General features: G+C 40.2%; 1 protein-coding gene across 8 annotated transcripts; it reads left to right on the top strand.

Annotated features, from left to right (window-relative positions):
- SLC7A6 (solute carrier family 7 member 6) lies at positions 49 to 27,936 on the top strand. 8 transcript variants are annotated; one of them, XM_021408520.1, is made up of 11 exons: positions 49 to 182; positions 1,282 to 1,337; positions 5,851 to 6,423; positions 10,040 to 10,165; positions 11,806 to 11,950; positions 13,781 to 13,904; positions 23,435 to 23,538; positions 24,584 to 24,680; positions 25,391 to 25,540; positions 26,277 to 26,460; positions 27,538 to 27,936. In XM_021408520.1, the coding sequence occupies exons 3-11, from the start codon at positions 5,892 to 5,894 to the stop codon at positions 27,630 to 27,632; spliced, it is 1,557 nt and encodes a 518-aa protein (XP_021264195.1). In that variant the 5' UTR covers positions 49 to 182; positions 1,282 to 1,337; positions 5,851 to 5,891; the 3' UTR covers positions 27,633 to 27,936. The 8 variants fall into 8 exon arrangements, with proteins under 8 accessions (XP_021264195.1, XP_021264196.1, XP_021264194.1 ...); XM_021408521.1 differs by having other exon boundaries at positions 5,833 to 6,423; XM_021408519.1 differs by lacking the exon at positions 49 to 182 and adding an exon at positions 389 to 526.

Genomic DNA, 27,936 nt, shown 5'->3' with positions numbered 1-27,936 from the left:
ACAGCCTTGTAATTTTTATTTGGCTGTAAAGCTTTTATCCCGGTATATCCTATCAACGGATCCTCCCTCTGGCTCACCTGTTGGGGCTGCAGATAATAGCTGGAGAGACAAAGCCCGATCCCCGCTGTCTGGGGCCCTGACCTCCGTGCCCGTGAGGGAGCAGCTGGAAGCAGGACGAGGAGGTGAGGAGGGGGCAGAGCGCGCTGGCCCCGCGCTGAGGCAGCTGCCCGGGCAGAGGCGCCATGTCCCCGCAGGGGCTGCGGGCGGGAACGGCCCTTCGCCGTTACAGCGCCCAGCTCCATCTTGCGCCTGAGGGAACGATGGGTCCCGGCCCCATTTGGAGCTGGGGCGTGGCGGGCTGAGGTAACCCGGCGGGGCCTGGCGCGAGCTCGGGCCCCGCGGCGGTTTCCTGCTGAGGGGAGGGGCGGACCGTGACGGGCGCGGGGCTGCGAGGCGGGGCGGCCGCCATCGTGTGTATGCGGTAAGGACTGAGCATCCCCGGAGCACGGAGCCGGCAGGAACGGAGGTAACGCGGGCAGCCGCGCCGGTACAGCTGCCCGGAGCCGCCGTGCGGGGCCGGCCGGGCGGCGAGCAGCGGGGTGGGGCCCTCTCCGTAGCAGCCGGGGCCGCTGCAGGTGCGGGTTTGGCGCTGAGGGGCTGCGCTCGGCCCGCCCGACCCCCGCCTCTGCCATGAGGCGCCTCAGCCCCGAGGCGCGCGGCGGCCGCCGGGCATCCGGAGCGCGCGAAGCGGCTCCGAGTTCGGCTCCTCAGGGAGAGGAGCGGCCGCAGCAGCGCTCTCCCCGCGCCCCCGGGCAGCTCCCTCACAACGCGCGGTGTTTGCGGGCGGGCGGCGCGGTGCTCGGGCGCAGGATGTGACAGCGCATGGAGCCATGGCCGCGCTGCGACTGAGGTGTGTTAGCTTACACAGCGGCGTTACTGTGAGTCCCGTGGCCTCTCTGCTGGGGGTGCTGCTGTGTTTGTGCAGACATCCCCTCGTGGCAGCTGCCGCCCTCCCGACCCGGCTGCTGGCTGAGGGCGGTCTGCCGGGAACTAGGGAGTTGCTTTGAATTTCCAGGGGAATAAATGGGAAGTGTGAGCAATGTGGAGGCATAGTGGTACGGTGACGCGTTGTTTTCCACTCGTAGCCTAAAGCTCGCACAGCTTTAAGGGGGCTGGGTTTGCAATCCGCCCCTGAGTTAGATTTGTGTAGCTTGGGTACTTCAGCAAAATTTGATAAGTCGCTTGTGAGCGGGCTGATTTTCTCTCATGTCATGTTCACAGCCGTTTTCAGGGTTTGTCTGAGGACGTGGGTGGCACTGCTGAACAGCTTCACACAGGTACGTATTTACTGATACACCACTGAGTGTATACCTAGAAAGGACTCAATATGCTTGATAAACACACCTTGCCCCTTCTTGAAAACGGATACTAGAAGCTCATTTATTTGATCTAAGCTTTGTGTTGGTTTATACGACGTGAAGAATGAGGCGGAGATGTGACGCTGAGGGACGTGGTTGGTGGAAGTGGTGGGGATGGGTTGGGGTTGGGCTTGAGGATCTTAGTGGGCTTTTCCAACCTTAGTGACTCTGTGATTCTGTGTTCACCTATGGGAGCTCGCAAGACTTGGCTGAACAGGTTAAATCTTTACATTGAGGGTTACTTTTGTCACAAGGCCTTCCTGTCTGCTGGCTGTGTGTAGCCTGGACAGGATTTTTCTCTCACAAAAGCAATAAGAACCATTCTAGACAGACTAAGCCTTTCCCACATAAATACTCAGACTGTGAGGTGCCTAAATACATACATTGCAAGGAATAGGCATTTCTGGGACATACAACCTTTGCTCTGTTGGTGCTTAACTCCCTGAAGGCATTTATGCTGTTTGCTGGTGTAGGGCAGTCTTGACTCTTACCCACAGGACCAACTGTTAAATTTCTCAACGGGGATTTTACAGCTAGGATATGCAGATGGAGTATTTCTATAAAGTTATGTTACAGTGAGGGTTAGTTCACATAGTCAAGACAACTGCAGAAGACAGAGGCAGGTATACTGGTCGTCTCTCCTAGTGAGCAGGTGTTGTACGTGAGCATTTGGATTGGATGTGGGCTGAAAGATTCCCTCCCAGCTGGACAGCTGCTGTCCTGCTGAATGGGAGAAAGGAGTCTTCCTCTATCCATGTTCTTGAAGGAAGGTCATGCCGTATTTCAGTGCTAGTATTTGGTTAAAGGCACGTTAACCTTCGGTAGTTCCTTTGGAACGTGGCCGGTATGTGATAGGCCTTATCAGAATATGTACTTCTGAAGTGATCTGAATTTCAAATCATTATGTCCGGGTTTCCTGTTGAAGCTTTCTATGTTACTCCAGTAAAAATCCTGTGCGTATCAGCAAAAAGATTCCTCACAGCTGCAACCATCAGCAAAAACAAGAGGTTAAGACTTTGTATTGCACAAGGGTGAGTGGTGTAGAAATACACGTATTAGCTTGTGTGATGCCATAAGCCTGCATTAGCCTTAGTAGTCCTATGGCAGGGCTTTGGCAGCGTTAGAGTTCTATGTGTAGCTGGAATAGTGCAGAATTGTTGTGTGTTAGAAGATACTGTGCTGTTTCTCCCTGGTTGTTCTCTTCCAAGTATATATTCTGCTTGCACAACAACAATGGCCTTGTGCCAGAGTCATGGATTCTAATATGTTTTTTGTTCTTAAATTTTCTAACTTTGACATCAATTTCCTTCCTGCTTGTCTCTCTTTCTTTTTTTGGGGGTGTGTGTATGTTTATACATGTACGTATGTGTATATATGTGTGTGTGTGTGTATATATATATACACACATATATACATATGCATTCAGTTGGTTGAAGCTACTGGGTTTAGTTCCGGTTAAGTGAAGTTTGTAGACCAAAGAAACACCCCAAACCTGCCAGTAGTTTTGGTTCTGACCTAGGGGTAGTGTAATAAAACGCCAGACTCGGTGACGAGCAATTCCTGCCCTGAAGGCTTTGAGGGTGTAAAACAAACAAAAGGTTAGCGAAGAGAACCAAATGAGTGAGCTTGAGGGAGCTGTTGAGCACGCCTTAGAAGCTATGAATAACAAAAGCAGACTCGGAGAGTCTGAAAGAGTATTGAGGGGAAAGTGAGCAAGCTTGGGAGGATGTTGTGGTTGTTCTTTCTCAGGTAGTGCAGAGTAGGGCGAGAAACAGTCAAGGTCATCGGTCACAAAGTTGTGTAGAACAGCAGTCACGTGCTGCTAATTGAGATGGAGGCATTTGAACAGTGATAGGGTCTGTACTTACAAGTAATTAAATTTACCTCTGGACTTTGGACCATGAGGTAAATGACATTGTCTCATTGTAGAGCTTGCCTATGTGTGAAAGAATCAAGTTTGATTTAATTGGAATGATTTAATTGATGTGAATCAAATCATCAGAGTGCCTGATTACTCCAAGTCATGCTTATGTTTCTGAAAGAGCTGTGCTTTAAAAGGTGTTCCAGGAAGACATGGGAGTGGTGATGAGGGCACATGGTGTAGCAAATCACAAAGCAGTGTAGTTGCATGTGGCAGATTTTCCAAATGGCAGTCGGATGCCGTAGTAATGCTACAGTACTCTTATTTTCCCCGCTAGGATTTCTCCAGAGTGATTTGCCTTCTGGAATATGTTTGCAGCCAGTGTCCTGTCTGAGTCAAAGCAGAAATGTCAAGTTAAATTTCAATTTCAGGTTAAGTGCTATTTTTGCTGGTGACAGGTGTTTGTCAAATTAGTCATGAAGATGCCTGCTTTGGTTGCTTGTCCTTCTGTTTTACACATTTACGCTTTCTGATGACTGAATCGTATTTGTATTTGGTTATTATGATTTTTGCACTATGCAATTATAACTGAACCTTCTCTTTCAAAGCAAACAAAATAATCTTACAAGCTTGCAGGCCTTATGAAGACTTAGCTCTACTACACCAATAACAGAAAATCAATCAGTCTGTGGTTGCAAATGTATTTGGTGGGAGCAGTGGAAGATAGGTGCATATTTAGACAGAGTGACTGGGTACAGAGTAAATAACAAGGAGGACCGATAACGACTGGTGAGCTGAACTTGCTTAAAGTTTTCGTTGCAGTTTGCACATATCAGCACACTCATGTGGAAATGGTGTGGATTCCTCTCTTCTAATTAGTTTAATTCTGTTGGAGATGCCTCACTGTAGCAGTCCGGCTTTTAAGTTCTGAAAGAGCAGAGTTTCTGGACAGTTAAAAAGTTTTGGTCTAATTGAAAGCATGAAATCTGATGGCATATGATGACACTAGATAAGATGTTGACTTGTGTAAACTGATAAAATGTGTATTTAGTAATGAAGCATCTTTAGAGTGTTTCTTTAGCGAAGGAAGAAAATAAATGAGAAGGCATTCAGCTGAACAGATTGAGGATCTCATTTTTCATTACTTCAAAGAACAAAATCTCTATTTCGATGTAAAGGAAGCTTGAACATTCACGCTAGTTGAAGAAAAATGATATTTCAGTAAATGATTTCTACTCCATTTCAGTAGAAGTTACTTTTTAATTGGTTGAAAATAGTCTTTATCCTTTTCGTATCTTTAAAACTATTGAAGTTAAGTGATAGCAAGCCAAATTTCCTGTTTTGCAGTATACAGATGTTGTCTGGGTAATAAAGGAAAAGTTTGGTTACTACATTTTCCCTCCAGAAAACATGCTCTAACTGGATGAGCAAAACCATGTGTATTTGTTTGCTACTACGTGCATAGATATCTATGTAGTTTGTCTGGTTGTGTACTGTTCTATAGTAAAGGGCTGAAGCATGTGCTGAAGGTTTAATGAGGGGCAGGTAGTGCATGCTAGTAATTATTTAGGGCCTATTCTTTATGCAGTTGATATCCCAGTAATCTAAGGTACATTTGCAATTTTGGTTGGTTTCCATTCAACACTTCTCCATGGCTAGATTTCTTAGTTGGTCTTCAATAGAATGTGGCTTGCTCAGAATCGCTGCTAATTATCAGCTTGTTCTTTTACTGAAAATGTGATTAGCAGTACCTTGCTTTCAGGAGGCATGAGAGAACTTCCTGGAGCGCTGAGAAGAAGGTGCTTCTTTTCCAGATAGTCAATTCTGAAGCAAAGGAAAATGTTTGTTTGATTTCTGTGTTCTTAGGTACTGTTAAATACGGTTACTAGTGGAGAAATTTGGATTGGATGTACTTTGTTTTTTTGTGGGCGCGCTGCACTCTTAGATAATGCCAAAAAATGGGGCGGTGGGAGCTGGGAACAGAGTTTATTGGAGAAGGTTTGGGGGGGAAGGCAAACCATTATGCAATATAAATCAGCAATTAGATGAAGGGAATTCTGGAGTAAGTGTCTCTTCATGTTGCCCCTGGTAAGAGCCTACATTGTGTTGATCAAGCGTGCTGCTGTTAGATTACTTACAACTTACCTGTGTAAGTATTGTCACAGGATGAATTTTTTAGTACTGCAATAAATCTATATTCATGCTTCATACTTCCAGCTTGGTCCCAGAATGCTTTCATTTATTTATGTTTCCTCATTTTGGCTCTAGCTGCTCTTTTTCAACTGTGCAGTTCCTCAATTCTGTCCTTCCTACTTTTTTTTTTCCCCCTAAAGGTAGAAATTCCTTTCTCTATTTAAGTTATGCTGGCACTTGTGTCTTGCTGTGTGTATGTTGGGTTTTTTTTTTTTTGTTTGTTTGCTTTAACTATACACGGAATTCCCTTTGTGTAATGACACATAAGAAGTAGTAAAAGGTTATTTCACATAAGGTGAAAAGTTGGAAAGGAGACTTGGCAAGAATGTTACAGGATAAACATTTTTATCATGATATCAGCTGTCTCTTCTATTCTAGATTGCAGTTCGGAGTCCTGGAGAATTCACAGCCATTCCACTATGGGAGAAAGGACAGACTGTGCTAAGTCTCATAGCTCACTGGCTGAATACAGCCCCGTCAGTAAATCAGACAAGACAGATCCAAACGACCACTCGGAAATACAGGATGGAAACCAAAACACCATGCAACTCAAGAAAGAAATATCTTTGCTAAACGGGATAAGCCTGATAGTAGGCAACATGATCGGTTCAGGTATCTTTGTCTCACCCAAAGGAGTTCTCATCTACAGCAAATCGTATGGATTGTCTCTAGTAATTTGGGCAATTGGAGGGATTTTTTCAGTCTTTGGAGCTCTCTGCTATGCTGAACTTGGAACCACTATTACAAAATCAGGAGCCAGTTACGCATACATCTTGGAGTCTTTTGGGAGCTTCATTGCTTTTATTCGTTTGTGGACCTCGCTTCTAATTGTTGAGCCAACTAGTCAGGCGGTTATTGCGATCACCTTTGCTAACTACATAGTTCAACCTTTCTTCCCATCTTGTGATCCTCCATATATTGCCTGTCGTCTCATAGCAGCTGCTTGTGAGTGTAAGTATTTCTACCACGGTAATATTTTTATTTGCGGTTAAGCTTTATTTAAACAAATCTTACTGAATCCCAGGGTTGTTGCGTACTGAAATGATTTGAGTTACATTAGGAAAAAACAATATTTTCCAACATATGAACAACTTAGAAGTATTATTCTGCCAATTGTCATGTTCTTATTCAGAAGCAGAACAATGTTTAACTCTTCCAAGTTGACTTACATGAGAAAAATGGAAAAAAAAAAGTTTCTTTTTCCTCAGAGAGATATATTAAACCACAAGATACTCTTGGTGTGATCTACGAGTTGTTCTTATGCTGTGAATTCTGCTGTAATTTATTTTTCGATAACTTCTCAGTGTGGACATGCTTAGGTAATTGCTCTGGTAGATCTTCAGGAGTTCAGAGAATCACAGAATGGCTTGGGTTGGGAGGGACGTTAAAGATGATCTAGTTCCAAACCCTGGTGGTGATCATTCATTCAAGATTCTTTATGCTTGTAATTAACAGTAGCATCAAAAGAAGTTGTACCTGTTGTAAAGCTGTTTTGAAGTCAGGAAATCTTGTGTGCAGATAGAACACTGAAATGTTTGTAATCACATAGCTAGCTTGATTAGTCAATACAGATTAGTCAACAACAACATGTGCTTCAAATCAGGACTGTTTTGCTGCATGAAAAGAATGGAACTGATTGTACTATGTGTGTCTTAATTTTAGGTATTTCCTATTAAGTGCTTATTCTACATACATGTTCTTCATTTCTAGTACACAGTGGAAAAAAAAAAAATCTTTCAGAAAGTCTGCATGGCAGCCCTTGGTTTCATACCGTACAGTCTCGCTGCATGCTGTGGAGCCTGCCCTCCCTGTCAACCTGATGTTCTTATCATACAGCTGATAGGCATCTCGAGCTTCTTACTGCCAGCAGCATGCTGCGGGAAGGAGATGTGCTGTTCCTAGTTGGTTCCTTTCTGAGGCAACAGGGAGCCTGTTGAAATAGCTGTGATGTTCCTTGTGGTGTTGTCTGTGTAGGACTGGGGGGAGGGAACGGGCACAGCAGAGTGTGTGCTTCTAATAGTTGACCTCTGTAATTAGCTGTAAAAACTCCCTTCTCCATTTTTGGGGAGTTAATTTGTTATTGCTGGGAAAGGACTAATGTGGGCCAAGGGACACAGCGAATGGGAAGAATAGTCACATACTTTCTCCAAAAATATCTGTCAGCTTACTCAGCTGTGTTCCCCTCCCTCCCCACCCCCAGATGGATGACTTTATTTTGTTGTGACGGCTTCAGGGCAGGAATGAAGGACCTGTAATGTCATGTCTACCTTCCTTAAACAGATGTTGTCCCAAGGTATCCTGGCACAGATTTGTTGCTAAGAGAGGAAATCTAGCACTTTTTTTTTTTTAATTTTTTTATTTTTTGCCCCCCCCTTCTTCTGAAGTGAAGACATGACAACAAGATGAAAGACTTATAACAGTCCATGTTCTGGTTTAAATGCTTGTCCTGCCTTGTTCCAGGCCTCAGTGCTGACACTCACCCCTGCTCTCCAGCTTCATGTTGAAGCCTACGCTGCTCCCTGGCAGGGCTGAAGTTGTGTCAGTCCTTACCTGTGGATAAGGTTAATGCTTTATTAATGAAGCTGCTGGCCTTGGAAGTCTAAACACTGGTTAGGTATAGATTGTATGTGAGAACAGGTACACTTGCCATGTTGTTGTTTTGTTTGTTTGAACTGTAGTAGTAGCAGTACTTCGGTGAGGTCTGTCTGAGAGTTGTACAGCACTGCTGTACAACATTTGTATTGAAATCAGATTGGCATCTGGTGCTGCAGAAGTAAACGTGGCAGTTCTCAGCAACCTTACGTAGCTAAATGATGTTAAGTTGAAGAGAACATGATAGAATAATGTTAGTAAAAGAAAGGACATGACTTCTTCAGATTCTTCATTGTTTTCTTTTGTTTATCTCTTTTAAAGATACCAGAGACAGAGTAGCAACTCAAAATAAGAGCTAATAACAATTGCTCCCCACTTAAAATTGCTTCAATATCTGAGTGCTGAAGTACACCCTGTGAGGAAATACTCTGAGAGTAATACTGGTCGTTAATTCTGAAGAGCAGAGACCAAGCAGAGTTGTTTTTTTTCCTGAGGGTTCTTTGCTGGCTGGCAGCGCTGCCTTCTGAAATTTGACACAACTATTTTTCCCCTCTGGCAAAGCCTGGTTCAGCTGTTCTGCTGTACCCGCACCAGCGATGAGATCATTACCTTGCTTTTGTTATCTTTTAAATGGTTACTCTTCTGTTTGGTAACTGTGCTTATTGCATTTATATCTTAATAGGAGCATATTATTCTTGGATTATGGGAAAGGAAATAATTTATCACATCTCTAATTTTGATTTGCTGCCACCTTACTTCTTTATCAAGTTAAATTTTTAAGTATGCACATGTTAAAAGCACATGGTACAAGAAAGTTCTACGGAGATAAAAACTGCAGGGGAATATAACCACGTTTGCTAGCTAGTGGAAGCGCTGAGAATTGGAGGGAAATACATAAGGGTTGGAATAAAAAATATGATAATCTGGATGAGAAAGATGTTCACTGACTTAGTATTTTATTGAATAAAGGACACTGAAGATACTGAATCCTATGAAGTATTCGACATTGGAGTTGAGGCAGAGGTTGTCTGGCTCTCTGCCTGAGGAAAAAGCAAAGTGTTGAGAGCCATGAAAACAATGTATTTCAACAGTAGCTTGCAAAGCATGTTTTTGGGAAGTTGATCGTATGAGTCAGTTTAGTCAGCAACTGTTGGTAAAATATTTGTGAAGTCTGGAACTTCAATTCCGTTTCAGTCTTGTGAAATAGGTCTGACACTGATTTATTTTGTGGTAGAGGGAAGAATATACTTTCTGCATTTCTTGCCACCAGTTCTTAAAAATACAGAATCATAGAATAGTTTGTGTTGGAAAGGACCTTAGATATCACGTCGTTTCAATCCCCTGACGTAATATTGCATTAGTTACAGACCATGTCCTTTGATCTGTTCTAGTCTCAGTTGTTAATTCAGTGTAACACAACTGGAAAAGAGCAATGAATTGCCTGTGACCATGTTCATTTAAAATAGTTTGTGGATGTTGAACTGATCCTCAGACTTAACAAGGAAGGAGGGAAAACCTTTTAAAGCTCTATTTTAAATGTTTACTTAAAGGAATTTTTGGATAATCTTTCATTTATCAGAACAATATCGATAAATTTAAGTTAATAATTTCATGCAGTGGTTCTCTAGCTTGAAAATTGCTGCAGAATGCATCTGATGAGGGGTAGCTAGGAAATGGGTCTTGTTATTAGAGAGCCACCAATGTGGGGAAGGTCTTTCCTTCCCCCTTTTGAAACAGTGTGTTTTACAAACCTTTAGAACATATGTTTCCTCTGTTTTTTTTCTGTTTGTTTTCAACCAGTGTGTTTTCAGTGCCTATGTACTGGTACTCTGCTTAGTTTAATCTAAGTAGTAGTATAACAGGTGAGTGCTTATTAGGATTGCTTTTGAAAAATGAATTAAATTGAATAGCGTTCAAATTGCTTTTTAATTTTATTTTTTTCTTCTCTCCTCCCTCCTTACCTCCCCACCTCTAGGTCTTCTAACATTTGTAAATTGTGCCTATGTAAAATGGGGAACACGGGTGCAGGATATATTCACTTATGCCAAAGTTGCTGCTCTTATTGCCATCATCGTAACTGGAATTGTTAAAATATGCCAGGGTAAGCTTATAATCTTAAAGCACTATTATATCATGATAAGCTGTCCTATCTCCGTTGACTTTGAGCTGGGTGAAAGAAGGTAACTGATTGCTCAGCCGTTTTGTGCCATTTACTGCCTGTTGTGTGGAATCGTAAAGGAAAACAGCAAAATACAGAGCTAGCAAAATACAGTAGGAGTGAAGAAAGCTGTAAATTCCTGTGAAAGAACATCTTACTTTGCACTGAGGTCAACTGAGCGTTGTTTTCACAGACTTAACTTTGTGCGGGTTGGAAGGTGACTGAACCTGAAGATAGATAGATGTGTAAGAACCTGTAACCAGATCTATGTGACAGAAGCTTGTTGTTGTTGTTTTCGTGCTCAAATCCTGAGTTCTGTTACAGCTGTTGGAAGTGAGAAAGTCGATGCCTTTGGGGATTTTGTGTGTGTCTTGTCTGTGTTGGGCATGTGCCTTCAAGTTCAAGGAGAAAATTCTGAACCAAGTTTTGTTCTTACCCTTTCTCTTGAGGAGGATTTATTGCTATGCTAACTTAGACGTAGAATAGCCCTAACTTAGAATAAATAAAATTACCCTGCTCTCAAAGCTGCCACAATTGCCTTTTCCTGGCAGTCTGGCAATTTGTGTCCTTTGCTCCAAGCGGTTATTGTTGAAAGTAACTACTGTGAATGGAGCGCGAATAGCATAGGTGAGCTCCTGCTGGAGTGCTAGGTCCTTAGCATGTCTGTTTGGCAGATACTAGGCTTGTTCCATGCTAACTTCTCCTCATCGGCTCATTTCTCTAACTCAGCAGTTACTCTGCCTATGTTTGTGCCCAGGGAATAGTGATCTGTGTGTAGGATAAACACAGGAAAGAGGTGCAAGGATAGGCGAGAAGCCTCAAATACTTCCCTGTCCAGTTCTGATGAAGTCTAAACACTTTGGAATGCATAGTGCAGGGCACATTATGGAATGGCGTAACGAGTCACTGGTCTGTATGTGTAAAGCACTTTGAATATATAAAACTGCCACAATGAGCATATTTTGACTTGTTGCAAGTCAGAAGATAACTAACACACATTCTCACAAGTGCTGGTGCAAAAAAAAAACAAAAAAAAACCGCTTTTTCCCTCTTAGCTTGGGAAATTTTTTTCTCACCAATACTTTATATTCTCATTATTGTTCTGTTTGCTGTTATTAATAGATAAAACTTAGATATCTGCTTTTATATATTGCACTGTTATCTAAAAACAACCGTAGTCTTTGTTTTATGTATAGGCTAAATGATTGAAAATTTATAAGGTTGTAGCAGGAGAGAGTGAATTATTTTCTGAGTGTTATTAAAAGAATATGTTTAGCCTGAGTATGGTCACTGCTCCTTGTCTGTAGCTCAGTCTGAATTTAATGCTTCTGAACCTTTTGTGCCATTGTGTGCACAGAACTGTGTAGTCATAGTAGTAGTATCATCCAAGAGCATGGCTTTTAGTACTTCAAGTGCTCTGCTTTGTCTCATGGCTGAAGCACAGAGTGGAAATGGAAGAAGAGTTCAGTGGGCAGCTTTGAGGGAATTATGGTTCCTGAGTTTTGTGTCTGTGTGCCAAACTGAAGGAAATTACTTGATGTATTTGATTGTCCTGCACCTCGTTGTGTCTTCTCTGTATGCAGGATATTCATCGCACTTTCAGAACTCTTTTGAGGGATCCTCTGTTGATATTGGAGACATTTCCCTCGCGCTCTACTCTGCCTTGTTCTCCTACTCTGGTTGGGATACACTCAATTTTGTGACCGAAGAGATCAAAAACCCAGAAAGGTGAGAGATTGGAGCTTTCTAGGACCTGGGTACTTCCCAGTTGTTCACTTTGTATTTGTTTTCGCTAATGAGTTCTAAACTTATGCAGAGATGAATAAAAAGTTCTCCTTACCCTGATGATAAGGCCATGTGTAATCATCAGCTAAGAATTATTAGCTTTAATTAAAGTTGTGAGAAGTAGTAAGTCTAGATGATTGCAGGATGCTCTGTTCAATGCTTGGTAAGGTTTTAGTTCAAGCCAGCACATACTATTGGTTGCAAAAGGAGTTAGTATTGCAGTGTAGCAGTTACATAAGCCTGGGCTGTTTTCTGTGTGATCATTCTAATTTAATATTGAAGAATGTTATCTTTTACATGAATTTATGGTGTAACAGTGTGACTGACTACACTAGTCTTGTTCAGTCATGGGTCTGTAAGCAGACACCTTTATGTTAAAAATAGAATGTCATTTGATTTTTTTTTTTTTTTTGCTTCCTATTATAAGCAACAGCTCAGATTGCTATAGCAGGAAGATAAAGAACTTAAGAGTTTTTGTTGTTTTTTTTTTTCAATTCTCCCAACAGAGTGGACTTGTGCAATTCTTTCTGTTACCCTGGAGTTCTGTGCTGTGCATTTCTTTAACTGTAGAATTGTGTATTAAAAAATAGCAGTTAATTATTTTTAACTCTAAAAATAACCATTTTTAGTCAGACTGAATTTCAGGTCAATGATAGTATTTCTTCAAACTGTCTTGCAAAGACTTGCTATACATACTTAAAACAGATGTATATGTTACGTTTGCATGTAAAATGTTTGTAGTTTTTGCTCCTGCAGAAAGACATCTCATTCTGAGTGCTGTGCTTTCCCATCTTCTCAGAATTAATGTATTGTTCTGTGTTGACAGTTGGGTAACATTTGTGTTAGATGTATTATTTGGGGAAAAAGATGTCTTGCAGGATACATGGTTGATGAAAACTTCTTTTGGTATGTTTGTTATTTGCAGGCATTAGTGCCTTACACACCTTTCATTCTTGGTAACAACTGAAGCTGATAAAATTCAAATTTGAGCTTTCTGCAGTACCTTGACATTGAAGACTCTTCCGAAATGTGTTTCATTCTTTGTTTTGTGGGGTTTTGTGGTTCCTTTTCTTTGTCTGTTTTTGTTGTTGTTTCGTTCATGTCAGATGTTCATCTGTGTCAACGTTCTGTGTTTGATTTTTAAAGTGAGTGACTGGGAGAGGAAAGCTGAAAGAAGTGCAGCATATATCTGGTTTCAAGTCCAACCATGCACCTCACGCTGCAAGTCTACCACTAAACCACGTCCATAATCACCAATATTAAATGGTCTGATTAATTTGTTCTGTGCTGTGATGAGTGCAGATGAGATGAAGGCTTTTGCTTTGATGTAGTGGATCTCCATGCACCAGTGCTAGAACTGCAGCATTCTCCAGGGAGAATGAATGCAGTGGCTCAGAGCTCCATCCCTTTGGATTCTATTTGTGGTGCTTAACATGGCTGGTAGGAAATAATGTAAGGCACGTGGATTTGAAGGCTATTAGCACTGATCTGGAAACCCTAAGGTTAGGGTATTGAAGAACAGCTGCGTAGAATCTTCCTTTCAACATAATTTATGTTGAGACTTATTACAATACATGTCTAATTCTGCTAGTGTTCTGTATTAGAATTTCCACTTTTGGAAGAAACCAAAGTCTTCCAGACATACCTATTTTGAAATCTTTATTTTATCTTCATACCTTTCATCTCTAAGGTGAAGGATGCATATCAGTGAGATAATTGTGTTACTGATTTCTTCCTCAGGTTGCAGGTTTTATTTTTTTCCTTGTCTTACAGGAACTTGCCTCTGGCTATTGCCGTGTCTATGCCAATTGTGACTGTCATCTACATTATGACCAATGTAGCTTACTATACAGTGCTGGATGTTCAAGCTGTTCTTTCTAGCGATGCAGTGGCAGTGGTAAGTTGGCCATGTAGCACTCTGCTACGTTGCTCACCCTTCACTTTTTAGGGATGTGTTTCACGTGTTTCTCAAAGAGGAGCAAAACAGGAAAAGAAGTCCTTACTCTCCACGCACCAGTTGTAATACTTCAGCAAATACAGAGAGATATGAAGACTCGCTGTGAAAAATTTGATCTTAAAATGAAAAATAGTTAATGAAGTCATGCAATAATAATATATGAGCAGACTTAATAAAATAAGCTCAGATACAACTCGTTAATGTGTTTTGCATAGAAGCTAACTAGACTTGTGCGTTTTGAGCTGATTGTAAATTAGACTCATTAGTACATAATGGTCTTTTCTGTTCCTTCATGCTGCCGTATTTAAAAAGCTCAACATTCTGTTTGGGTATTCACTGGTGTGGTGCATATCTGTAGAGGAATGTGTTGCAGCTTAGCTATGACAAAGTTTAGCTTTGCATCTCCTTTTCAATAACTTGAATCCCTATCTTCCCAAGGTTGCGTTAATTACAACAACTTTTAATATTTTAAAATGTGTTGTTTTTTTTGTATATGGATAGAAGTTCAAGTCCAATTAAAGTATAAAGCTTCTTAAAATGAAAGCTGGATTAAACGTGTTTTATGCTCAAAGCTAGTCATTATACAAAAGTGAAGGGGTTTTGTTTTGCTTCCTTTTCCTGTAGCTGTATTTCTGATTACTGTATCCTTTAGATTTGAGGGGCAGAATCTCACCACCTTTTTGGATATTTGCATTGGAGGAAAAGAAATAGCCTTCCTCCCCTTTATATTGCCATGTAGCTTCTAAATTTTAAGTAGCTGGACAATGGGCAGAGAGAGTTAAATACATCAAAATGAAGGAAGTACACACTCGGTTCCCACAGAGGATTACTGGGATTGAAAACTGGTTTGGCCAATCAGCAAACTCTTGTTTAAATGCATTTAGGCAGAAGGTTAGGCAGAGCACTTATTTGACTCTCTTTAAAACTTGGGAAGTATTTGTGTTTGATGTAACCTTGCAGAATTGTTTATGGTAAATGTGAGTTGTATCCTGTTGTTTCAAATGTAATTATGCAGGCATTTATTTCAAAACATTGAAAGTAGATAAATTCTAATTCTTGGCCTCCTCTTAGCTTGAATAATGAAATGCCAAGTTGTCACAAAATGCATTGTTAGAGACTTGATCAAACACTTCAGAATGAAACAAAAGAAGACAAGGATGGAAAACATTTAATTTTGAGTCAGCATGTACTAAGGGGTAATAAGGTCTCCAGGAATGTTTCTGTTGTAGGCCGTGGTTTCCCATACATAGTGTCTTTTGGTGACTCATAATGGTATTTTTAATTCTTCTCTATAATTAATTAATCCAGATGAAACTAAAAGTCAAAACAAAGTCCACTGTCCATTATGACTTCAGGAAAGCAATACGCTATTATTTTTTCTAGAAGATTTGGAAATATTTTGCTTTGACAGCAGTGAAACTCTCCAGAGCAGGCTACCCAGCAAGAGTCCGCTGTGCCTACTCCACAGCTCCTGGCCATTGCCATCACAGGGGGTTCACGCAGCCGCGTGGTGAACGGGATCAGGAAGATTGATCCACCTTGGGAAAGCTGGGGGAATGGTTCAGCTTGTGGCATGTCCAGTCTCTGTGGCTGTGCGTAGCACGTGGTTGCACTGCAGCAGGAATGAGCAGCTAGGTAAAGAAGGGATCAGGGATGCCTGGACATTAATATGCATGTGAAACCCAAGGCTAATTCTTTATGATTTTACCTATACTTCCTGTACTTTTTGACATGGTTTTTGATCGAAAGTGAGTATATATTTATTTGTGTGTATACACATTTGTGTGTGTGTACATATACGTATATACACAGTCTAATTTTACATGAAATTGCAGTGCACAGAACTGATCAGGTCTTCCTCTCTATTAAGGGATGCATGTGAAAATGGAAGATAAATAAAAAAAAAGGAAGGCTGAGTGGTGACTTAATCCTCAGTGAACCTAATTGCTTGCTGAGATACTAGGAGACTAGAATATGAATGAAAGTATGTTTGAGATTCTAGGGGATTTATGCTTTGTGCTAGTTTTAATGGAGCTTAATTGGATGATTGACTTTAGACATGTAAGGCTGTGCTTTTTCACTAGATCTCAGGATCGCCAAATACTTGCACTTAAAAGTTTTAACTAACTAAAGGCATAGCTGTCTAAAGGCATTTCTGCTGAGACATGTCATCAGCTGGCAAGCAGCGTTCTGCTGAGTGCCATTACTTACATCCCTCTTAGAATGAAAAGGTGAAAGTTCAGCTGAACTCAACACATGACTCATTAATGATTCCTTCTTGTTGCTGATGCAAATTCAATTGCCCAGTTTTATGACACCAACTTTAAGCTTGATCTGCTAATATATTAACAACTAATGTGGACCTCAGCAAGGAACGAGGTAGAGTAGAACTGGTGATCTGACACACACACACTTTATGTAATACTTGCTAATGTTTCAGATTGCAGTAGATGAATGCAATAGGTATGCTCTTGGTATATGTCTTCTGGTTTAGCCTGTCCTCAAGGGGAAGCTGCCCCTAGCTCTGAGACTGCTGAACAATGTGAACCATTAAGCAGCAAGGGGCAATAACTGGGAGAGTTTCTTCACGAGTGCACTCGTGGTCTGCTCACATAGTCTGCATGTGACTGCTGTAGTTTCCTTTTTGTCTTGTAAGTAGTTGTTACATGAAAATTACTATAAGGAATTTTTAAAGAAAAATGTCAGTAATGTTGCTGCATTTCAGAACCTTTTGTGTAGTAAAGCACCTGTTTAATTTAGTCTCTGCCTATGTCTGTTTGGGAAGGAGTAGCTGTCTCCTATTCGTCTCAGTCAGCTTTGAGCTAGAAGGAGCATGCCACCAGTTTCTAAATGAGGAGAGGAAAGGTTCCAAGTAAAAGGAATACCAGCAATAGTGCATCTTTGCACATCACCTTGCATACTGTTTTTCTTAAAGGCTGAGAGGTGAAAGAGATCTTACCAAGGATTGATATGAAACTAAATGATATAATGGCCTTCCTTTTAGCTCATTATGAGCTTTGCTGCTGGTTTAATTCCACTGTCAAAGCTAAGAAATTCAGTTTCTTAAAGCTCTCTGTGTTGAAGTATGTGAAGTAATGTGGCAGCAGATAGCTTAGGAGTCTGCAAATGCTTTTCAGCCATTTGCTGATCATGTAAAAATCACTTCCTTTCTCAAAGATTCCTTTCAGTTTTTCAGTTCTTACTTCTGTTTTACTTCTGTATGCAAACCATTGCAACCATTGCTGTTAAGCTTTATGCGTATGAAACAGTTCCTCTGTTTCACACAGAAAAAAGTGCAGAAATTTTATTTCAGCTTCCTTTATCCTTGCACAATTATTTTTTGCAATTAAGAGTGGCATTGTAGTTTTTGTTTGTGAAGAAGGCAGCTGGCTCCTCAGTCGCTTGATCTTTTTTGGGCTACCTCATCTTCTAACAGGAAAGAGCGAACTAGCTGACATGGCTTTTGAGCATTGCTTGTTACCTGCTTCTTCTGTGTGGTCATGTCTTTTTTTTTTTTTCCTGTCTGGTTGATTGAATTCATGCAGTGGGTGATATTTGGCAGCTTACTTCTTCAAGTCAGAAAAGCTAAAAATGCTTCGTGATGGAAGCAATTGATTGCCCTTCATAGCTGGCTGTCATGTTTCATGAGGCTGTACGGCTCTGCTTGTAGATTTGGAACAAAGATGACCACTTCAAACACGTCTTTGAATTCTATCATGTGAGTCCAGCACTGATCAGTCCAATTTAACCTGGTATACTCATATTCTAGAGCAGACTTGCTTTGGTTTGGCATATGTCCTCCTCCAGTGAAACAGGAATGTAACAGTCTGTGTGACTTAGCTGTTTTAATTTTCTGTGGTGTATAGTTGAACAAATTTTGAAACATACTTTCTTCTGAGTTCATCCAGAAATTGCCAAGTTCCTTTTAGACGCTGTGTGTTACTTCTCGTACTTCATTTGGCCAGTCACTGGCTTCTTTCCTGAAGAGGGAAACCTGCTTGTCTGTAGCTGCCTGTGTCACATCCACCGTGCTTGGTTGCACTTGCACCTCCCACTAAGGTTCCTTTGGTTGAAATGCATGTTCTCTACCTTATAATGGAGGAACTGCTCATTAGAATTATCAATAATACAAGGAGATAATTATGCCTGTTTAAATAATTCAACCAACAGAATGGCAGATGAAACAAGAGTAACAGGAGATCTGAACAATTTTCTTCAATTCCTTTCTATTTCACCTTGATTCTCTGGCTGTGCTTGGTGTTCTCTTTCTCTCTTGTCTTTAAAATGTGTGACAATAAATCTAACTTGGTCGAACTGAACAGATGTCATACAGTATCTTGACAAATGTGATCTATGACAGTGTAAGAAACTTGATGTGCTCAGTGGCTATTTTATTTGGGCAGCTTCCTGATTGCCATAAATCATGGTTTTTGTTTCCCTTAGGAATTAGCCTCTTAAAGGCCTGAGAAGCTGAAAACAGAAAGCAGGCAGTAGTTCAGACTGGCAAATCTTGTAATGTGGGGGTGTATTTATAGTCTGCCTCAAGAGAAAAGTCGAAACAGAATTAATTGCACTTCCTAAATAATAGCCAGACTGCTCATAATCTCTTTACCACTATATATGAAGTTTATATAGATAAGAATGTCGTAGAACTGAGCCTGGAAAAACTCGCATGTGCAGTAAGGTCTTGAAATGAGCTATTTAAAGAGGCTCTGGAGATGCCTTTTAAGCCTTCCTAATCCAAATACCTCATAATCTTTCAGTGTAGCTTTGTATAAGTTTCTGGTTCCTGTTAGAGTACATTCTCTTTGCACTTACCCATCTGATCAGTGCTGGTTTTCTGACTTGCCAGCACTGCTTGCAGCTCCGCGTGCTCTCAGTGCAGTCTGACGTTTTTCCTGTGCCTCTGTGTGCACTTTTTTGCGTGCAGCCAAGTATGATGAAGCAGTCCTCATCTTGTGGTTCCTAAAATAAATGTGGGTCTTTCTGATTGTTTTGTGTGCCTGAATTGCTGGGTGTGATGTGGCATCCCTTGTGTTTTGTTGTGGCAGCTCGTTGTGTGGGATAACTCCTGCTCCATTTAGTTCAGAGCATTCATTCAGAACTATTATTCGGACACTTCAAAGGATAAAAAGTGTTCTTAGAACCATTCACGGAGTACCAGCTGATGATCATGAGATCAAACTGAGCCAGGACAAAAAATGTAGTTAAATTAGTCATTCACATCTTTAAACAAAGCTGTAATTCAGTTTTCAATAGTTCTTCTGGGAGTAATGCGTAACGTTTCGGTTGTGAGGAAGTGAGGGCAGTTCAGCTGAGACGTGTGTGGCTGGGAGCACCTGACTTCTTCCTTCATTATTCTTCCCCATTGATGGTTTGGGAAAAAAATCAGAATGGAGGAAGTGATTCCAGGTGCATGCCTTTCTACACTGTGTGTGTATATATGCATATCTTACATGTCCAATGTATGGGAGGGCATAAAAAGACATCAGCTTTAATTGCAAGTGTTATAAAAGCCACTGAACTCTTTTATGTTTCCTAGCTATTAGAAGCAGTTGTAGTGGAAGTCTGGGCTACAGGACTTGACAGACTATAGCAGAGATGACAATTTAATCTCTTAATCCTTCTTGCTCTTTAGACTTTCTCAGAAGAAACCTGAGAAGAAATCCATCCCCATAGTGGTGGCTTTCTCCTGTTATGGTGGACTAAATGCTTCTGCTATAGCTGCCTCCAGGTAGGCTCCTCTGTCATCCTCCGCATACCCCTACAAATGCTCCATTCTTTCCCCTGTTGCCAGCTCATTTGTTTTTGTAAATGCACTTCACTGCTCCCAGAAGTAGTGGTAGTTAAAGTGGAATTGGTCAGATGCTCAGTTCAGAGCCCAGCCCTAGCTTGTTTGTGGAGGTTGTAAAGTTATGGTTTTAGCAGAAAGCAGCCACTAACTCTTCTCCCTCCCCTTTTATTTTCTCTTGGTATACTGCACGTGGTATATGTGCTTGATAACTTGACTGCTTTTTGTACTTTTCTCTGCCCTCCTTTCTCATGCAGAATAACTGTCTGACATGCACGTGGTTGAATGCTTATTGTGGCCACTTTTACTTAGCTTTCAGTAACACCTTCTGCAAGAGAAACACTATAGCATAGCCTTGGTGAAGACATTTCTTAGCATCTGTCAAAGTAGAAGTGTTGGAGGATTTACTAGTATGTGAGTGAAGGATAAAAGTAAGATTTAAGTATTAGTAGTAATGTAAGAACTTGGCTGTTGTTTTTTTTTAATAATATATTTTTAATGTTGAAAATGAAGTCAGAAAACGCCTGCACAAAACCTTTGGCTCTATACCTGCCATGTTAAGCTAGGTACTATCTAGAAAGTTCAATGACACTTCAGGTACCTTTCAGCTGAGCAACTTGGTTTTACTGAAAGATCATTTAGCAGACAGATCGACTTGGCAGACCAAGCTGAACTTGACAGATCATTCTGAATTGAAATACTCTCTTGCCTTATCTTACCTCATAAAGTTAAGCTCTTTTTGTTAATGCTCCACCCTCCATTCTGTCAAGAATCCCAATCAGAGCTTTAGAAAATAAATCAGAAATGATAGTGTGGGTAAAGGCCCTGACAAGGTTACTCTCTCTTTCAAAGGGGCTGACTGGTACAGATCGAGGAAAATTAATGATTTAGGCTTTGAGGTGGATCAGCAGTTGTTACATATCTTAGAGTCACAAGTCTGCATCTGGAATACACTGACTCTGTAACATCTTCATCTGTGTATAATGTGTGGAAGTGATACCATAGCTTTGCCTTAACACTCTCTGGGTTTTACTGCTCGTAGGACTGATTTCTGTTTTTCAAGATGTGTGAAATAACATTGGCATATTTTAGAAGGATAGGGTATTCCTGATAGGATGGAAATGGACTTTGAGTTAGTTTTACATCTGGTGTTCCACAATGGCCCTGTGCTAGATGTTCCAAAAGGAACTGGAAAATGTTTACGAAGAGCAAACACAAACCTGCCATCTGGGGAAGAGGATTCTCCAGCTAATTTGCATCCTGTAGCATAAGATTACATCCTTATGTTTTCCTTCTCTTTTTTACCTGCAGCTGTTAATGTTACTTACCTAAATGCTTATCATTTAAGCAACGTTACTAAACAATGTAATTCTTTAACATCATGTTGAGTGAGTTCTGTATTTTACCTTGCATATTTTAAAAAAATCTTCTGGCAGTTACAAGTTTTGGTATCTAACTTCACTTGCTGTTTGGCTTTGGAAATGAGGCGGCCCCGGCTTAAATCATCCTTTAAAATGATTGAACGTCCTTGTAACAGTTGTCTGTTAGAATTTTCATCTAGTCCTCCTTCTTGACCTGTTCTGCAGAAGTTGTTGTAATTCTTTCACTGGGTTATTACAAAATGTGTTCTGCTTTGGGAGGTGAGCTTTGTCAGAGCTGCGTTTAGATCAGATAAAGATCTGAGAGAAGCACTGAGTTCTTGTAGTTAATCTTGAACAGCAAAAATCTTTTCTGTACTATAATGTAAATAACTGTAACTGTACTATAATGTAAATAATGATTTGCTTTTTTGGTTTCAGTGGACTGAAAATGGGCAATCCATGGTACACAATTTTTAAAACTTCTGTGGGAGTTCGTGTGCGTGCGTTTTTCTTCTCCCCTGTGTTGATGCTGCATTTTGAGCATCAAAAAACGTGTATGAAAAAAGTGAGCTCAGGAAGAGAGGTGCTTCAGTAAGAATCAGGTTGACTAACACAATTACCTTTGAACCTGTTGGAAGGCTCTCACTGAAGTGATTATGTGCTTTTGTGCTGTCCCTTAGCAGCAGGAAATCCTGTCTGTCTTCGCTGAGGTTCAACTAGATGACACAGAAGGATGGAATACGTTTTCCTGTTTAATGTGGATGGTGGTGTGCAGCTAAGCAGGGTTGGATTCTGAACCTCGGTGATGTGCTGAGCAAAGCACTTTGTTAGCCCAGAAAAAAACAGGAAACTTTTACTGACATAAAAACAACGCTTGGCCGTTAATTATTCTGCATTTGATTAAAGCTGTATGCAGGGTTTTGTTTCGGAACTCAATCACTTGTTGCACAGAAAAAATCAAAGAAATTTAATGTAGGTTTTATCGAACCACCCCGAAATCAGATCATAATGCATTGCTTTTGTTAATCTTGTTCCTGGAACAGTTAAATCAGAAATTGACCACTGTTAAAGCCAGCTTTGTGTTCTTCAAACAAAGGCCGTTTCTGAATACTAACTCACTTTGACTGGACTTCCTAGTTCATGAAAAAGAAATTGTGACGAAGAGTAGTAGTTCAAAGGGGAGGCCAAGAGGGAGATGGTATCAGGATATTAAAAAGCGATTCAAAGGAAAAAGTTGTGGTAGGAAAGACTGATGCACAGAAAGCTGAACTAGATTATAGGCTTCTTGTGTCTGATGATCTTGAAAACAGCAAAGAGAGCTGAAGAAGTGATGTAGAGAGAGGTTCATAAGATGTGTAAATGACTGCTGCTTGCTGAGACGTAAAATATTTGCTCTGTGTGTCCTAATACCCGCAGAATCTTTGGGTGGTGGTGGTTTTTTTGAATACCACTTACATGTGAGTACATATATTGCTGTTCTGTACTGGTTTAGTGCTAATGCAGACCTGATCCTTTCACTTCTGTGACTGTTAGTTTGCGTCAGGAAAAGAAATCGTGGAAGTAATGAGCTATCAGAAGATAGGATGCAAATTACTACCTGTTTGCACTATGCTTCTCCGACCACTGGCGTTCAGTGGCTCTTACTACTTGCTGTGAAATTTTGAGGCTTCTGGCTTCTTAGCTTCGGCTCTGTGCTATGGGAGGTCCCATCGCAGCTGGCCTGCGGGATTGCCTAGCGCCGCTAACAAGTGACTGTCTGAAAAACTGCTTCCTCTATGAGTTGCTTTGTTGTGAGACAAGTGCCCAGAGGTCCTGATGGCAGAGCTGAAGGGCAAAAACGAGTCCCTTAGGAAACTGGAAAAGCAAGAGAAGAAAATACATTGCTAGAGTAGTATCCACAAACTGCGTGTGTGCTAGTGACTGTCTTTGTTATCTGCGTTACGGCGCTCCTCTTTTGGATGTGTAATCGTATCTTTATTCTCTCTCCAGTCAATATGTTAGACCCAAGTTCGTAAATTATGTTAGATGTAATCAGATGTACTGGGATTGGTGAGAAAATTCTAAGAACACTGCTGTCTCCTGTGAGAATTGTTTTGTGATCAGAAAACGTGAGTCCAGGAGCTTGCGTAAAGAATTCTGTTCCTGTTTAGAATCAGGAAATAAGGAGAAATGCTGTGTGCTGCTTTGTGCTGCATTATGGATTGTCCCTACTAAGTTATTATTTTTCCATATATGCTTGGAACAAAAGCTTTGATGACGTTGTTTTACATAAGCTTTGTTACTGATATTTTCATGTTGTTTGTTTTTTCTTCCATCAGACGTTTGCTGATGAGGTGTTTGGTGTCCTCAGTTGGACAATTCCAATTGCTGTGGCCTTTTCTTGCTTCGGTGGACTTAATGCTTCAATTCTAGCATCATCGAGGTATCTCTTCATGTTTAACAAATGTTCATTGGTATTCTTATATGTTACTATTGCAGTCATCTGTTATGAGAGCGGCAGAAGCACTTTTGTACTAGAACCTGTAACACATAGCTACAATATAATAACAGATGAAGTAAACCACAGTGTGGGTGTATGTAGTGACACCCCAGGCACTGCCTTACTTCCCCATAACTTCCTTAGCTGTGTGCAGAATACAATTAAAGGTCAAATGAGTATTGTCTGTGAGGTGAGTTCTTGTGTCTTCTAATTATTTGAATTGAATTATCGTCCACTTTACTTGATAAAATTGTTACAGCAAGTTCTGGTTTTTAAATGTATTCATGTTGAACTTACTTTGTAATCATAGTATCTTTTTCTCCAAGTAAAAAGTTTTGAAAGTTGTTGCTATTAACCTCCAGTCCAAAAACTTAGAATATAGTATAGAATCTTTCTTCTGAGCACTGACTATAGGTGTAGCTACTGGTTTTAAATAGATTTTCTCAAGCATTTTAACATCCTTCCCTTTCATTGAAGGTATGCGCCGTGTCTGTATGTAGAGCAAACATGAACATGGTCTGGTGAGATCACGTAGAACAATTTATAGTTGACAGTAAAATCAGACACGATTGGTTTATGAATGTATAGTTAAGTGAGCTCATTTTAGAGATCTGGTGATCTCTTCTGGTTGCCGTTGAAAACTGTTCTGCTATGAGCTGCAATGTTTTCAACAGTAGCTTTTAGAATTTTTTTTACAGTAACAGAGCTCTATTTCAGTTACTATGGACATTTTTTATTTTGTCTGGAGGATTGTTTTCTAAAAAGTGGTTGTTAATGGTATGTTTCTAAAAGCTTATATATCTTGTAATGATTGTTGTAAAGTACATCTTTACAGGAGGGGTTGAGTCCATTTTCCAGTTTAAAGTATGAAAATTTAGTGGTATAAACACATATTTTGAATGGTAGTTTTTTTTCTGTAATTTGTTCTTTCTTGTCTTATGGCCTCAGTATCTACTTTGTGATTTGTTTTATTTTTTTTTTTTTTCAGGCTGTTTTTTGTAGGATCTCGAGAAGGTCACCTTCCTGACCTGTTGTCTATGATCCATATAGAGAGGTTCACGCCTGTGCCAGCACTGCTCTTCAATGCAAGTTATTTTTGCTTTTCTTTTCAACAGTCTAGATGTGACTATAGGAATTATTTAGAAGAAGACATTTTTACATAGGCTGGAATGAGACAATAGAGGAAATTCAGTTCAAAACACAGTAACAGTCTCAAAAGACTTCCTTAACTGAAAAGAACCAACCTGCTATACTCCTAACAATAAAGAAAATTGAAACTGAATGGATATGATTGGATTATTTTGTTGGGCCACTGTTACGTAAGATCTGTTAGCAGACTTGTTGACTCTGAGCTAAATACAGATTAAAACAATTCATAAGATTAGAATGTGACTTCTGTATGCAAAGTAAACTGAGGATGAAGATATTATCAATTGTAAAAAGTCAATTACTGTATAACCTAATATACTGATAAAAACCTCTAATGGATACTGAAGAGTTATTACAAACTGATAAGGAGTAAGAAATTATTGTATTTGTACTCCCGTCTCCATGGGAAGCATCAGTAAATCTCAGCAGTGGGAATACTCAGAAATAATTGTTTAGTTGATAGCACAAGGGAGAACTTTAGATTGACTGTCATCAAGGTGATTTCTGATACTGCAGATTTTGAGGGAGGCATAAAATCATACTGAACACCACAGAGGGAAGGATGGTGTTAATTTAATGGAAAAGCAGCTTAAAGAGTATGTTTCAAACTTCTCTTGTTCATCTCAGTGCTGTTCTTTTCTGACAGTGTGCTATGACCCTGATTTACCTGGCTGTGCAAGATGTCTTCAAGCTTATTAATTACTTCAGTTTCAGTTACTGGTTTTTTGTTGGTCTGTCTATTGCTGGTCAATTATATCTACGTTGGAAGGAACCAAATCGAGCCAGGCCTCTCAAGGTAAAATTTACTTAATACAGAATTGTTTAAAATCCCTCTTTTTTCCATAACTTTAATGCACTGTCTGAAATGTGTACCACGCTTGTTATTGCCAAAGCTTACAAGTTGATTAGGACACAAAACATCTTCCATATTGTCCTGTGAAACCTAGCTTGTTAGCTAGATGAGAACAAATATTGTAATAGCACACTCTTTGTTTTTTGGATGTTACTTCAGTCAGTAGCCCATCTCTCTGTCAACTGAAAAATGTCTCAATAGGCCAACATACCAGGGAACCTTTTTTTCCTCAGAATAGTTTTCATTAGATTAGAAATCTCAAGTTAGGAATGCTTAAGTTAATTCTGTCACCGTAGACCACATTTAACTGTTGGTGTTTCAGTTTAGAATCTGATCCTCTTATCACCTTCTCCTACCTAAAGTCTATATGCTTCATGACAAAGTCCTTCTTGTTTCCTGAGATTGAAGGGTTTTGTTTAAAAACATATCGTTCTGCTGCACAGTTTCTTTGGACACAGGACTTACCATACCGCATTTTGCCTTACACTTCTTAGCAGCAGTTCTGTTGAAGAGTTCTACTATTTTTTTACAATTCTAAATAACCATGAGGTCCAAGAGGAAGAACTAATAATTTCACAAACTGGGGTTCAGAGAGAAGAGGCTATGATTGTCACCAGAACACATGCAATTGTAGATAACTATTATTTCAGTCACGTTCTGCTCTTTCTTCTGTCTCCAGCTCAGTGTGGCTTTCCCAATAATATTCTGCATATGCTCAGTATTTCTCGTGGTTGTGCCACTCTATAGTGACACCATAAATTCACTGATCGGAATTGCCATTGCTTTATCTGGAATTCCAGTCTATTTCTTGGGAGTCTATTTACCTGCATCAAGGAGACCTCAGTTTATCAACAAGATTTTAGGTAAGTCTCTTCACAGATGTAGATGTTGTTAGGAAAGAGAAAAATGTAGTAGGTGAATCTGAGTCCATTGATGAAAAGAGTTGTGGTGGATTGACTCCAGCTGGCTGCTCAGCACCCACAGAGCTCCCTAATCTCCCCAGCAGGATTGGGGGAAAGGATAGGAAGAAGGAAAGCAAGAAAACAGTGTTACTGACACTGTTTTAGCCACAAATCTAAAGCATCTAAAGCACAGCACCTTATGAGCTGCTATGAAGAATGTTATCTGCATCCCAGCCAGACCTGGTGAAGGGGGATACTGATTTTACGTTTGCTTATACATCCAATTTTTATTCACTGTGTATTTAAAGTATCACCCATTTTCTGCAGATTTTGTCCTCAGTTTTTAAACACTCTGGTCTAATCTATCATGTGAAAAGTTTTTTTCTTAATTAAGGCTGATTAGTGTAAAAGGGCTGGATGTTCTTGGCAATGCAAATGAACTGTCTTGCTATACTGAATCAGTTGTTTAAAGATGCTGTTTATGTCAGACACAGATTGAATTTTCCTTCAATTGAATTACTGCAGTTAAATGATACATTTCTCTCCAGCAGTGCCATGTTATCATTACTGAGAAAACCAGAATGAGTTATGTGGGAAGGAAGATTTATAGCATAATCTTGGAATGTGAGAGGATGTGGTGCTGCAGCAGTTAGTGAATATGTAAATACTCAATAATATTGTCACTACTGTGTGCCATTTGAAGTTCCTGTGTGTTTCATTTTGTTTTGTTTTGCTTTTTTGTTCTACCAATTTTACATTCTTAGTTACAGAGAAAAAAGATTTTACTGAAGTAACTTGGCAGAGTGCTTGAGAGAAAAAAACACCTTAGGCAAGAGATAATGAAATCAACAGAACAGCCTTAAATATTGTTTAAAAATACTGAGTGGAAAATACTTGTGCTTTCTTTTCTGGTTCGTACTTCCCTTAACAGAAGTGAGCCAGCATTCTTGACAATTAACTGTCATTACTTGGTTACATGTTGCATAATTACTGTTGAGATGGGTGTCAATTCTGATCTGTCTTTTATTTCCTCTGCAGATGCAGTCACACGAAACATGCAGCTGCTCTGTTGCTGTGTTTTAACGGAGATGGACGCAAATGAAGAAAAGAAATTAGAAAACAAATCTAACTAAAATTTCAAAGCCGTCATAAGAACAGGAGGGAGAGTAAAGCGATTACAGCAGTGAAAGGGAATAAATGGAACTGGAAAAAGTGGGAAAACTGTTTTCACTCTTCTCTCAGAATACTGAAAATGTACTTGCAGCTAGACTCCTGCATAGACCGTGCCCTCACGTCATCCACCTACACTGAGATACATTTTCAGGGCGTATTTTCACTGGATAATTATTACCTACTCATTTCAGGTACACAAGGTATCTGTTGATACTCTTCATTCTGAATTTTCTTCAGAATTGCTAGTAAAATGGTAAGAGCTAA

Source organism: Numida meleagris, chromosome 10, assembly GCF_002078875.1.
Source record: "Numida meleagris isolate 19003 breed g44 Domestic line chromosome 10, NumMel1.0, whole genome shotgun sequence".
NCBI classification, from domain to species: Eukaryota; Metazoa; Chordata; class Aves; order Galliformes; family Numididae; genus Numida; species Numida meleagris.
This window is presented reverse-complemented; position numbering and strand designations above follow the sequence as displayed.